The 12,686-nt window shown below is 44.3% G+C and overlaps 1 protein-coding gene across 7 annotated transcripts in view; it reads right to left on the reverse strand.

Moving 5' to 3' along the window:
* The window catches only part of CELSR1 (cadherin EGF LAG seven-pass G-type receptor 1), a 173,277-nt gene that overhangs the window by 39,914 nt on the left and 120,677 nt on the right, over nucleotides 1–12,686 (reverse strand). For all 7 annotated transcript variants that reach the window (XM_075492249.1, XM_075492302.1, XM_075492295.1 and 4 more), the window contains exons 6-13: nucleotides 10,638–10,795; nucleotides 9,327–9,490; nucleotides 7,744–7,869; nucleotides 2,674–2,840; nucleotides 2,016–2,201; nucleotides 1,569–1,682; nucleotides 1,069–1,243; nucleotides 189–330 (exon numbers count right to left, since the gene is read on the reverse strand). In XM_075492249.1, coding sequence (XP_075348364.1) covers nucleotides 189–330; nucleotides 1,069–1,243; nucleotides 1,569–1,682; nucleotides 2,016–2,201; nucleotides 2,674–2,840; nucleotides 7,744–7,869; nucleotides 9,327–9,490; nucleotides 10,638–10,795 — 1,232 coding nt within the window. The remainder of the gene's footprint in view (nucleotides 1–188; nucleotides 331–1,068; nucleotides 1,244–1,568; nucleotides 1,683–2,015; nucleotides 2,202–2,673; nucleotides 2,841–7,743; nucleotides 7,870–9,326; nucleotides 9,491–10,637; nucleotides 10,796–12,686) is intronic.

Raw genomic sequence — 12,686 nt, forward strand, 5'->3', positions numbered from 1 at the left:
GCTTGATCTCTGGGAAGAGAGCTCAGGAGTGCCAAAGGGCAGGGAGCCTGCAAATACCATCTACTATGAACACTCAAATTGTAACAGGAAAGCTAACTGAAGCAGAAAAGGAAGCGGGAGGACTGCTGCCTTAGGAGAAAAGGTGCCTGGAAGGATCAAGAAACCAAGAACAAAAATAATTCTCTTACTTGCTCTCGCAGTACTGTCCATAGTAGCTTTGTCCACATTCACAGGTGTAGCCATGGGATGAGCTAGGTTTGTGCACGCACGTGGAGACATGCTCACATGGGTTCAAGTTACATACATCAACGCAGTCTCTCCCAAAGTACCCTGGGGAGACAAGGTCATAAAATTACAGCAACCATTGTAATTTACGATTTGCATGTCTCCAAAAGACCATTTTAAGCTTACACACTAATAACACATCTTCAATAATCAGTAGATTCCCCCTGAGATACTGTCAGAAAGAAGGTACTCTTTTCCCTCTCAGCAAAAAAAGATAGTGGGCTGTTCTTTTCGACAGTCTGTTAACATACTTGAGGCACTCTTGTGCCTTTGGTTCCCAGTTTTATATTCAGGGCATGTGTTACAAATAGTTTTGTATTCTCTCCCTGTGTGTATGGGAGGTGAGTGTGCTGGGTGCTGACAGCATGTTCTGGCTACATGCACCAAAACAGAGAAAACATTCAAAGTATCTCGATTAGGATGCAGGGTGTGAGACTGAAATCCAACAGCAGAAAAGGCTGGGAAAGGAAAAGGAAAAAAAAAAGAAAAAGAAAACAGACAAAAAGAAAAGGGGAGGTGCACGGAGAGAGCTCTTTGGACCAGAGACTGTCCTTCTGTTTGGTTGATATGTTGCCTAGAACAAATGATCCTTAGTCCATGACTGCAGTTTCAAGGGTGCTACAGTAAGACTGAGAAAGATAATACTGATTGAAAGAGGAAGAATCAGAAGCTGAGCACTTTGCAAGCATGCTGCTGCTGCTGCTGCCATTGCTCTTCTTCCGATGAGCGCATGAAGATGTGATCCAGCTCTTGGATGCGTGCACGGGGTGGTCACTGGGTTACCTGGGTCGCAGACACAAGAGTAGCTGTCCCAGTCGTCACTGCAGTAGCTGTGCTGGGGACATGGGTTGGAATCACAGGGGTTATCCACTTCGCAACCTTCCTTCACGTTGATCTTGATAGCCTGTTTCATGTTGAGTGTAGCTATATTTGTAGATGTCTCTCCCATTCTTACTCCCTGGTGACAAAAGAGAATTATTTTTAAATTAGAGTCTTCATTCAGAATACAGTACTATGTGTTTCACTACTTCCATTAATCCATGAGGCTACATTTTAAAGAAACATCACCTGATGAGCCAAACCCAGTTTTTTTTCAAATGCTATTCCCCTGTGAGACCAGATTTGTACCTGGGAAAGTGGGTGGACTTTAATATTTTGATTCTTAGACATTTTGATGAAGGAAACAGAAATGTTCAGGGACGGATGAAAAAGAAAACCCCACATTTTCACAAGGGCATTTTTTTAAAAGTTCAAAGTTTCTTGCTACACTTTTCATTTCATACCTGCATACAGCCATAAAATCCCTGCTGAACAGAGACTTGGTCTCCAGAGACACCTCCCACAATGATGCTTTTCATTTTCAGTCCAGGTAGTTGATTTCCAATCTGGACAGTGCTCTGTTGAGGAAAAGGACAGTCGATAAGAAGCACTATCATCTTCTGTGACACAGACAGCCTACTTTCTGTAGTGATGGAGTCAAGCAGCAGCTGACAGTAGATTACAGAAAAAATATCAAAGCAGTGAGGACCTACACATCTGAATGTGGCTTTTTACAGACTTGTTCATAACATATCTTATCATTAGGCTTAATAAATTAATATAACTTCATTAGGCACAAATCACTGCAGAACATGGCTCACAGCATAAGTACTTGTCCACAATGCTTTGTCCTACTTTCTCCTAAAAACATTTCTGTAGCGCTTAGTGGCAAAGTTATGATGCTGCCTTACCTGGTACATCCCGTAGTCCAAGGACATGACAGCAAGGTACTTGATGTCTTTACCATCTTTAGCACTTTTCAGCTCTATTAATAAATGATGCCATTCCCCATCACTGACTCGCGACTGACTCATCTTCAAACTAGCAACCTGGCTCAGGCCACTGTACACTTCAAACTGCACGTAGTTGTTCAGTATCTGGTGAAAAAAACAATCATGTCTATTTTTTGCTACATATCTGTATTTGATGTGGAAGGGGCCAGAGGGCAAGATAATAATGTTTCCTAAGACAACCCAAAAGGGAAAAAACCCCAAACAGTAAAGAAGGGAACACTTGCAGTAACTCCTTGTATAACTTCGGACTTTCAGACTCTAACTTACCTGACTAACAAAAAAACCTCCAAACAATCAAGAGACACATTTTTTGCATCTATATTAATGCACACCACTACCTCTGTTTAAAAAAAGAATCTTAAACCAACGACTCTGAATTTTACAATGGACTTTTCATCATTGATCTTTTGATCTTTGTAAAGCGCTGAACAAATCATTTGTATTTATTGATGTGCATTTAATTGGGTGGATGAAGCTATGTAGTTCATGTGGCAATATCCGCTGATGGGGGAAAATTTCTTAATTCTTTTCTAACCAAAGGCAGCCACATTTTTACCTGAATGTTGATCTTGGATGCAGCCCCAGCAGTGGCTTGCATTAACATGCCATTGACTTTTCGGGTTCTGAACATCAGCCCAATGTACCACGGCACAGAGATGGTAATGTCAAGGTCACTCCAAATGATAATGCTTTCACCACTGAAACGCTGAGGAGAAGGCATTGCTGTAAATCAAAAGACAGGATAGAAACAGTTGATATCCTTCAGGACAAAGGTTAAGAGGAGAAATGATGCTATGTCGCGGTGATCGTGCAAGGTAGCTAGTCCATCTTCCGTTGAGGTATTTTTAATCTACTGTGGAGTAAGAGCCAGTCTAGGGTAGTTACTATGAAGCAGCTGATCATACTGTAAATTCACAACCTACCCCTGTTGTGGGGCAGGCACCTTGTCTCAGTGCCTGCACTCAAAGGCAGCACCTCAACGCTGCTATGGCATTACACGGGTGAGAGATGTACCTAGAAAGGTGAACTCAGGATCCCTGCTGATACAGTTCTGCTAATGAGTGGGTGGACAGAGCAGGAAGTATGAGGGCAACACTTGCTGCAGATGTTTTCAACATATCTTTGATTACCTGCTTCTAATTAACAGATTAAACACAGAGGAAAAGGCTGGGAGGCAACAGGAAATATTAATTAATTACAAATATTCCAGGGCCAGATTATTCAGCTGTCTCAGCTACGCAGCCTTTTCACAGGGAGAAAGCTTGTGTGGAACTGCCTAAATCATCTGCCTTAAATATCTCGAGGTGACAGCTGAAGAGTTGCCCTCCTCTCTCACCTTGCATGAACACAGCTCCTACAGGGAGACACCGATGACAGCCTTCAATGGAAAGCATTTTGCTGATGGAAAATAGGGGAACACCCACCCTTTGGATTTTTAAAGTAGTCACCTCAGGTAACAGGAACTACAATACCATGGATTAGTTGATCCCACTGATTAGAAGCACAAATTAAGCCGTGGGAGCTCTGTGCTATTTGCAGCACCTTATATGGCACCTCCACTATGCATGGCACCTTGTAGAGGGATCTGCAGTCAGCCCCTGCCTGATATCCTCACTCATGGGCACGCTGGTGAAGTTCATGGCAGCTTTTTGCAAGTGGAAGCAGGCCTTAGAGACTGGGTACAAGTCTCTTGTAGTAAGAGAGATCACGTATATACAAAGGTGTACATGTTCCTTTAAAATGGCCAGTCCTTAGAAAAAGGTAGAGGGACAACATCATTGCAGAAGATGGAGTCAGGCTGATATGAAGTTGCACTTTTTGGAGGAAAAAAACCCCAGACCCCAAATTCTGGTATCTCTGCCTCGCCGGTCTCTATAACGGGAAAGGTTGTGTGTGGGAGAGCGCAGGGGTTGGAGGAAAGTGCTGTCTGCAAGCCCTTCAGCTCCCTGTTTGTGAGAAACAAGATCTTAGTGACTAGTGGACTACTACTAGCCAAGCCTGTTAGACTTCAAGAGGTGTAACTTGACTTCTCTAAGGTGTGGTTACCCGACCACCCCACCATGGGGTAAGTGCAGGCAGCCCCAAAGGGCAGCTCCTCTGCCCCCCCACTCCAGGCTGTGATCTCCCCTTTGCAGTCACACTCAGTCCTCCACAAATGCTAGGGGGGGCATATGGCGGAACAATTGAAGCTTAGTGTGCTCCAGACAGCAATTTAAATTGGTTTGCCACCAGACAGATGTCTCCAGCTTGCTTAAAACTTGAATTCAGTGCTCCAGCTCTGGCTGTCTGGGCCAGGGCATGATTCATCAGCCCACACTTCACCACTTCAATGTAAAAGTAACTAGGACATCTGTGTTGAGCATGATCATTTCCTCCTTCTGCACCAGGCGTGCAAAAGTCAGCCCTTCTCCTTCCTCCTCTACCCTGCCGACCTTCGCACCTATCTCAACTTCCAACTTCTTTGCTAGTGGTTTTCTAGACCGTTGCTGAGATTTTTAAGTCTGCCTGCCTCTGGAGAGTGGAGCCAGGATGCAAACCTTGCAGGCTTCCCACCTGCTGGAGGCTGGGAATGCAGTTTGCAAGCGTTTCGGCTTGGCTCCTGGGAGAACTGGACTGGCACGGCAATTAGCCATCTTCTTCCTTTTCTCACCAGTGGTGACTTTTGGTGCTTGCAAATACCATCCCTTCCCACACCTCCTCCCAAATCCCCTCCCTTCCCCAGGGCCAGGGTGCACCTTCTCCAGCTAGTAAAACAGAAATCCCCATCTGTCAGCCCTCTTTGACCTCTCTCCTGCCCCCAGCCCTCCCCCATGCCTGGGACCAGGGGTCTCCATAGAGGGGCTGGTGGCCACATCCGATGTACCCAGATGGGACCTGTCCACCCCTGTCACCACAGAAGCGAGCACACGTGCTTCCAAGCACAGCATCTCCCTGCCATCACCGATGCAGTGATGCAAACTAATTGTTTTCTCAGGGTTTGTCACTTTGAAGTGCTGTCTGTGTATCTACATACACTTTTAAGAGACTCCTACATTTAAAAGGCCATCAGAAAGACGTGAGGGCTACCCACTGTGGAGACAGAGGGCCTGGGGAAACACACTGCTAACATCGGGATGTCACCTGCAGTTTGGGTGTAGGACATGTGACAGCTTATGTTTTGGTGCAAACCTGTGGTGTTCAGCCCACGGCTAGCGCAATGACATTAGCCATCCGAGAGCGAGTCGGGCACAGCTGCTAGATCTTCACAACATTGCAATATCTCAATTTTTAAAAGAATTAAACTACACAAACTAAACTAAACTAAATTAAACTAAACTAAATTAAACAAAGGTGAAACTAATTTTTCTCTAATTTTATGTCCCTTTTATATGTCAGCAGAGGGAGATGGGAGCTGCCAGAAGGTGAGTCAGGAGCTCCTAGGACGGTGGTGAATGTAAATACCCCATCCTCACTAGTGCAGTCCAGATCCCAGAGCTTCTGAAGAGTGGGCAATCGAAAAACTTGAGTTCTTAACTTGCCAAAGCCATTGCTGTCTGTGAACCTGAAGCAGATCCAGCGCTGCCAAAGGGATTGAAGAAATGCATCAGCCAATCACTCCTACACAAGAATGCAAATATTCTAGCTAAAACCTTTTAAAAATTAGCTGCCTAATAATAGCTAATGCTGTTAGGATCATATCTGAGCACTCAAATGAGCAACCTGAAAGCCAGGAGTATTGTATATCGGTGATTCCTCCTGACTTTCACTTCAGGCTCCTGAAATCTTTGGTCACATTTCAGAAAAATTCATTTATTTCTTGGCTCGCAATTTTTCCTTAGGGACACTTTGCCCCACAAATATCATCAAAGAAGCAAGCAGCCTGCTGCCCTCAAACTATAAAAAACCCACACAAATTGAGGCATCATCAAGAACATGGGGTTACCGAATGACAAAGGGGACATGCAGGAATGCACGGTGCTGGAGGCAGAGGAGACCGCTGGGGGCGGGGGGAACAGTGATGCTGTGATTGTCGTCATCTGTATTACGTGAACTTAAAATGAGTTTCCAGTGGTGGCTACAGGGCAGTTCTGACGTGATTTTCTAAATCCCGAACTTCATGTTTTGGTCTTGAGTTTGGGATAAGAAAATGATGAATAAAACATACATTTGATCGAAGTTTGAAATTCCATTTCAAAACTAAGATAAAGACAAAGGGAAGGATAGTCTTTGCAGGTGATAGCACTGCTCCCCATTTACCCCAGTACAGGTCACACCAGAGTTGGGCCCTGGCACTCTCTCGGGAGACATCAGCGTGGGTTTATACCACAGAGACCAGACTATCATGAAGAAAACACCAGAACTTCACTGACAAAGATACTTGACACAAGACACATGGAAAAATTAGATCTTCATACAGACCTGGAGAGCTCAAAATATTTTTGGAGCTGCTGTAGAAAGCAAGTACCTTGCTAGGGGCAATAATAGCAGCTCTGGGCTCTGCATGAGGTGGGACACAGGAAGAGGTCTCCATCATTCCTTTCCCCTGTCCCTCACCCTGCAGACCCTTAGCTCCAAGCCAGAAACTTAACTATGTGTCCTCTCCTCCTAAGCTGCTGCTTCTCAGGCAAGGGGAGAGCAGTTGCCACCACCTAGATCTGGTCCCGGCTGAGGCATACTGTGCTAAAGTGGTTTGCAAATCACTGTAGTGTGTGCACCTCATCTTGGAGACCTGCTATTCCAGGGTCTGCGCCCTGCTAAGAGTAATCAAGAATGCCTGATTTGGGGTAGATACATCAAAAGAACAAAATCCTTGATCACACTGCAAACTATTCTGGGCTAAGTGTCATGGGGGGATAACAGAAATGAAGACCTACCACACCTGCATCAGAGGCCAGAATTTGGCCTTCTGTTTCTAGGAAAGCCATGCCTAGTTTAAGCACGTTTTCTTTCCTGGAAGCCTCCAGGAAGACTCCAAATGAGCAACCCTCTCCGCCAGACGTGGAGGTGCTACCTTACAACGGGCAGCCCGCTGCTGCACTGACCCCCCAGGACCCCTGACACAGACGACTCCTTGCTTCCTTGGGAAGAAACTAACTGCAAGTTCTTCACGCCCTACAAAACACACCTGCTGCTCCTTCCTCATCCTTTATTAATGAGGTTTTACACATATACGCACATTGTGTTCAATCAAAGAAAAACCCAATAAAACTGAAAGTGCTCGTACTCAGCAGAGACTGCCTTCTTGCCAAGAAAGTGGTGATTAAAACTGCACATTCAGCCCTGGTTTGAGTCAAAGCCCAATAAAGTCAGCGGGATTCTTTCCACTGATTTAAAGGGGCTTAGGATCAGGCATTTTTACTATAAACAAATTACTAAATACTGCCAAGTTCTGTGGAACTACTTTGCTTAAGTAAGTAAATCAATGAAAGCTGCTGTTATTCATGACAGTATGTCAGCTATCATATTTATTATATAGGCGATCTCTAAAATTATTTCAAATTGATAATGGGTGATTTTTAGTCTTAATTGCAATCTTCTGTTACCTATCCTTTAAGCATCACAGTTTGACATACATTCTATGAGATGTTAATGACAGGTAATGAAAGCGGCACACATGACTACTCATGAAGAGGTCTTTGCATCCTACCTTGCTCACAGTTTTTCCCTCCATAGCGTACAGGGCACTCGCAGATGTACGTGTTCCACTTGTTGATGCACGTGCCTCCGTTCTGGCACCAGTTGGTTTCACAATAGTTCCGCTGCGCTGCACAGCCTGAAATTCAGGAAAACAGTTACTTTGCATGGTTTTAACAAGAAAAAGGCTCTGAATGATTGTATCTGAGTTTTTATGTAAAAAGAAGACATGACCATTATAGCTTTAGGGGTTTTTTTTAATATCCTTGAAGTCAGTGAAGCAAAATGTGGATGGCAAAAGTTTACGTGAGCTAAGCAAATGTCAAATTCATAAAGACAAATCTATCAAAGGCTATTAAATACATTAACTGAGCTGTAAATCTCTGGGGACTAAGAGAAAATTTTGGGGAAATATCACTGCGTGCTTGTCCTGTTTTTATACTCTTCCCCTGGCATCCACTGCTGGAGACAGGCAGATTGACTGGTGCTGTGACTCAGCACCACTGTTCGCAACTTACTGTCATCTAACTGAGACACTAACCAGGGAAAGCCAATGTGCAGTGTTACATAGCGGAGTAACACTACTATACATCATTGTTTTAAACTATATGGAAACATGTTTCCAAATGAGGAAAAAAAAATCCATCCTAAAGAAAACACTTCATGCCCCTCCTGATGTATATTTCCGTAAGATAAAAACTTGTATTTAACTAACATTAGAGACATAACTGTTAAAAAAGGGCTCCAAGACAAAATAGCAATTTGAAGCTTATGCTATGACTCCCTTCTTAATCCATGATCGATGAAACATACCTAAGAACTGCAATTTAGCTCTTACACAGACCTTCAGCAGGGCGGAAGGAAGGGACTTGTCACTCTTGCGTGGAAGAGCCAGTTTTATGATGATAACATTTTGTACACCAGAACTAATCCTGATCAGGGATCCAGGGACTGGAAACCAAATCAGAAACTCCAACAGGCTGCTTCATGAAGCAGGTTTCAGATTTGGAGGACTGCAGGATTTGATTTACAGAACAAACATAATTTATGAAAAAGTCATTAAAACCATTGTCTTTTTCTAATCCCACCGGCTTTCAGAGCAAAGTGACATTTAAGAGGTAATTAAAAAAAAAAAAAAAAAAAAGAGGAAAAGTTCATTTAGGAGTAAATTCCTGGATGAAACTCGTAGCAATGCAGAAGGTCTAAACAAGCCCGGTCCTTTTCTGCATGCCACTTAGTCCTGTAAGTGTGCGCTGTGCCACAGGCTATTGTGTACGTCCCTGGCATGGGTGCAGGCTCCACCCTGCTCAAACAAATGAGGTGCATCGAGCAGGTCTGGATGGAGCTGCACCGGTGAACGTGGTGGCAATGCAATGCCCAGCAGCACTTTGAGCCCCTGCCACCTGGCTTGCGGCAAATGCTTTGCGCTCAGTGGCGCTAACAGGGGGACAGGGGCCGTTGCAGACCTCTCTGTCCCCTGCCCCTTCCTGGCGTTCCTCCCAGTGCTGGCCCCTTCAACATCCTAAGCCCTGTTACACACACAGCTATGGCAGAGAGCTTTCTCATGTTGACTTTTGAGACAGCAGTCGCCCATACCTGGCAGAGTGCCATTATTGGCAATGAAACTAGCCATGTCGATCGGCTTGCTGTCGATAGAGAGGTTCCTCATGCAGCCGATAAACTGTCTGTTGTGCACTGGGAAATCTTCAGGCAAGTTTGGGACACCGCCAAGGAGGAGAGGGCCAGTTAGGTCCAAAGATCTGAAGAAACAAAGACATTCTCATAATTTCTTGCATATAGTTTGTTTTGTTTTGTTCTTTATCTCACTGCTTCCATAAGCACACTTGAGCTGTTTAGTTTCCCGGTGTTGCCATGCACCTCCCTCTGCTACATCAGCACTTCCAGAGCTTGTAATCAGAGCACCTTCCAGAAACACCATAACTTGTAACTTAGGAGCTGTCATATGCATACAGAATCCAATGACCTGTCCCTAACAGTGGCCAATATGAAGAAGAAAATTAAAATTATGGAAAAATGTGCAGCCGCAGGACACTTCTTTCTGACTCCAGTCACCCAGGGGCTGGCTTATGCTTCTCAGCACAAGGGCTGAGATGGTGTAGATTTTGATATAATGACTTAATTATTATACAGTGCCCACCCTTTTAAAATGCTCTGAAGATCCTAGTCTTAATAAATCTGGTGAAGGCAGGTTCCACTGAGTGACTCCACACTGTGTGAAAAGTTTATCATTTGGTCAGTTTGAATTAGCCCTAATTTTTATGGTCCCTCCTTCTTGTGGGATTTTAGAGCAGCATGTGCATCTCAATGGTCTTTCTGCTGTAACTCATTATTTTATATCGCCACTATGCTGCTTGCTGTCCATCTCCTCTTTAAACCCAACGGTACTAATCTTTTTGGTCTTTCCTCACAGGAAAGGTTTTTTTAATACCTAATGATTTTTCAATGGCCTTTTCTGTACCTCCATTATTTCTATCTCCTTTTAAGATAGGACTGTTAACTTAAATGATGGAAGTAATAAGCTCTTCAGCCATCCCCTTCATTAATAATGTCTAGCATTTTATTTGCCCTTGTCTCTACATTTTCATACTGAGTAGATGCCTTTTGGGGGCCATCCACACTGACCTCCAGGTCTTTTTTTTTTTTGCATTTTACAAGTAATTTGGCCACATGTCTGTATCTACACAAAACTCTGTGCATTCCACCCAGTGTACTGACACTTGCAGTAGCCTCCAACAAATTCCATCTACCAAACTAAACCTTGTTACTTTTTCTTGTTAAATCGTATCTGCTTTTCCAACTTAATTTGCTTAGTGGTTAATCACATACTGTTGACTCTCCCCTGGAAGAACAGAATGAGTGGAAAACACAAATATAGGGTATCCTTACTTCTTTGAGCCGGTCTGAGTACCCTGGGCAGCGCAGGTGTAGTTTCCAATGAGGCTCCCAAAGCGCACAGCCACTGCTGTGTCACAGTCGTCCACAGTCACCACAGCCACCTTCTCTCCTGAAGGACCATGAGGAATTCCTAATCGCCCAATGTTGGGCTTCAAGAAATAAATAGCACATGTCATACAGTGCTACATACACATGGGATTTAAATGCTGGTTCAGCCAGCTCAGCAACATACTTCTTATTCCCCAAAGGGGACTAAAATAGGATGTGTAAATAAAACAGCAGAAGTTAAGTTGACCTATAACATCTAGGCAAGAAAAAACCCCAATGGATGACTTTAAAGAGGGTCTATACATGCTCAGTGTGATAACCAGCATGGTCAGAAATGGCTTTGGTCTTTTCCATTGCTGAACCACTTTGGCCCAAATCACTTCAAAGAGGTGTTTCCTTACTTCTGCACAGCAAACTCTAGTAAATTCAGCTCATTTTGCAACTTTTCACCTCAAGTGAATGAAGTCACTTGAATTTTAACATTGTTTCTGCCCAAAGACAGAGAAACATAAAATGATGTAATAGTGAGGCTAAAGGCTTAAATCAAATTTTCCCTGATGGGGGTCCTCTGTCGGGGCCACCACAAACCGAGTGCAGGTTCCTATAAAGGGTGTAGTGAAAGGTTGTGCAATGACCGGGAGGGAGCTTAGATGAAGACTGCTTGTGCCTGCTGGGAGTGCCTCCCAGCTACAAGACGGAGGGCATGGAAACCCACTGCCTAGGGCTTAGCTGGCTGAGAAGCCCCCCGGTTTCTAGTCACAGGAAAATAAGGATCATCAACCCACAGAGCTGGACAATCAAAAATAAGGGGTGGATCTGAGCTTGCTCACACAGCTGCTTTGGTCCAGGCATGCAGACCAACACCGTGGGTGGTGCATGGAAAATGGGAAGAAAGTGTGTTTTAGAGTGGCGATAAATGCTCCGGCTTGTCCTGATCTCCAGCTTCACCCAGGCAGTAGGAAACTCCTGCCCACCCACCCACAAAGTGCCCTGGTGAACATGGGCCACAAGACTAGAGTAATCACACTCAGCTTCACACCTCCACCATTACGGGCTCACTCTGCGAAGTGCCCTGCTAGCAGGTGTTGTTCTCCCCACTTCAGCAACTACTGACAACTGGGGAAATTCAGTGATCCCAACAGGCAGGAAAGCCTACAGGACCACTGGGAATCCAACCCCAAACACCAAACTTCTGTGCCTCCACCACAAACACATCCTTCATCTCCATTAATTTCCTAACTGACAAGATGTACCCCAGCGTGACTGACAGGAGCCCGTGTCTGCTACGCAGACACTCAAGAGACAGATTGCTCCAGTGGAGAAGTGCATCATGACTGTTAAAAAAGGGGGCATGTATAAACAGCAGCATATCAGCCTCTGTGAAAAACTAGCAAATTGTGTAAGAAAACCATTTTCTATGTTTAGTGTTCGTAGAGAGCTACAGAGCCCTAATCTACCACTGGTGCAGGATCTCTGAGGACTTGATGGGTACAAGAGAAGCAATGAGCTGAACTCCCCTGGCTTTGCTGCTGTTCCTCTATGGGCAAAGGGACAGCACACAGGAGTGAAGTCACCAGGATCTGACCCAGACGTGCTGCACAATTGAAAGCCAAGAGATACTTTTATGATGTGTTGATCAACAATAGTTGTAACCCTATGAAAACGGAAGATGGCTGAGCATCACGCTGTAGTTTGCTGTACACTCTCTTTAAAACATCTATTGCTCAACTGTGTACTGAAATCCCTTATTTGTACAGCAAACAAGGAAGCAGTAAGGGGATAAATGCCCATTCTTCCTGTTTCGCTTGTACACACATAAATTTGTTAAAACACCTAAAGTCACTTTCACCATGTGTAAAGAGAAACAGATTTATTTCTAAGGGTAATTATCTCAATGTATAAAAAACATTTTTAAAAGATGTTTCCTGGTGTCAATTCCAGTTGGAAAGTATTTTCCATTTCCTCTACCAAGAACTAATGTGATCACATAGT

The sequence above is a fragment of the Mycteria americana genome, chromosome 1, assembly GCF_035582795.1.
Source record: "Mycteria americana isolate JAX WOST 10 ecotype Jacksonville Zoo and Gardens chromosome 1, USCA_MyAme_1.0, whole genome shotgun sequence".
In the NCBI taxonomy this organism is placed as follows: Eukaryota; Metazoa; Chordata; class Aves; order Ciconiiformes; family Ciconiidae; genus Mycteria; species Mycteria americana.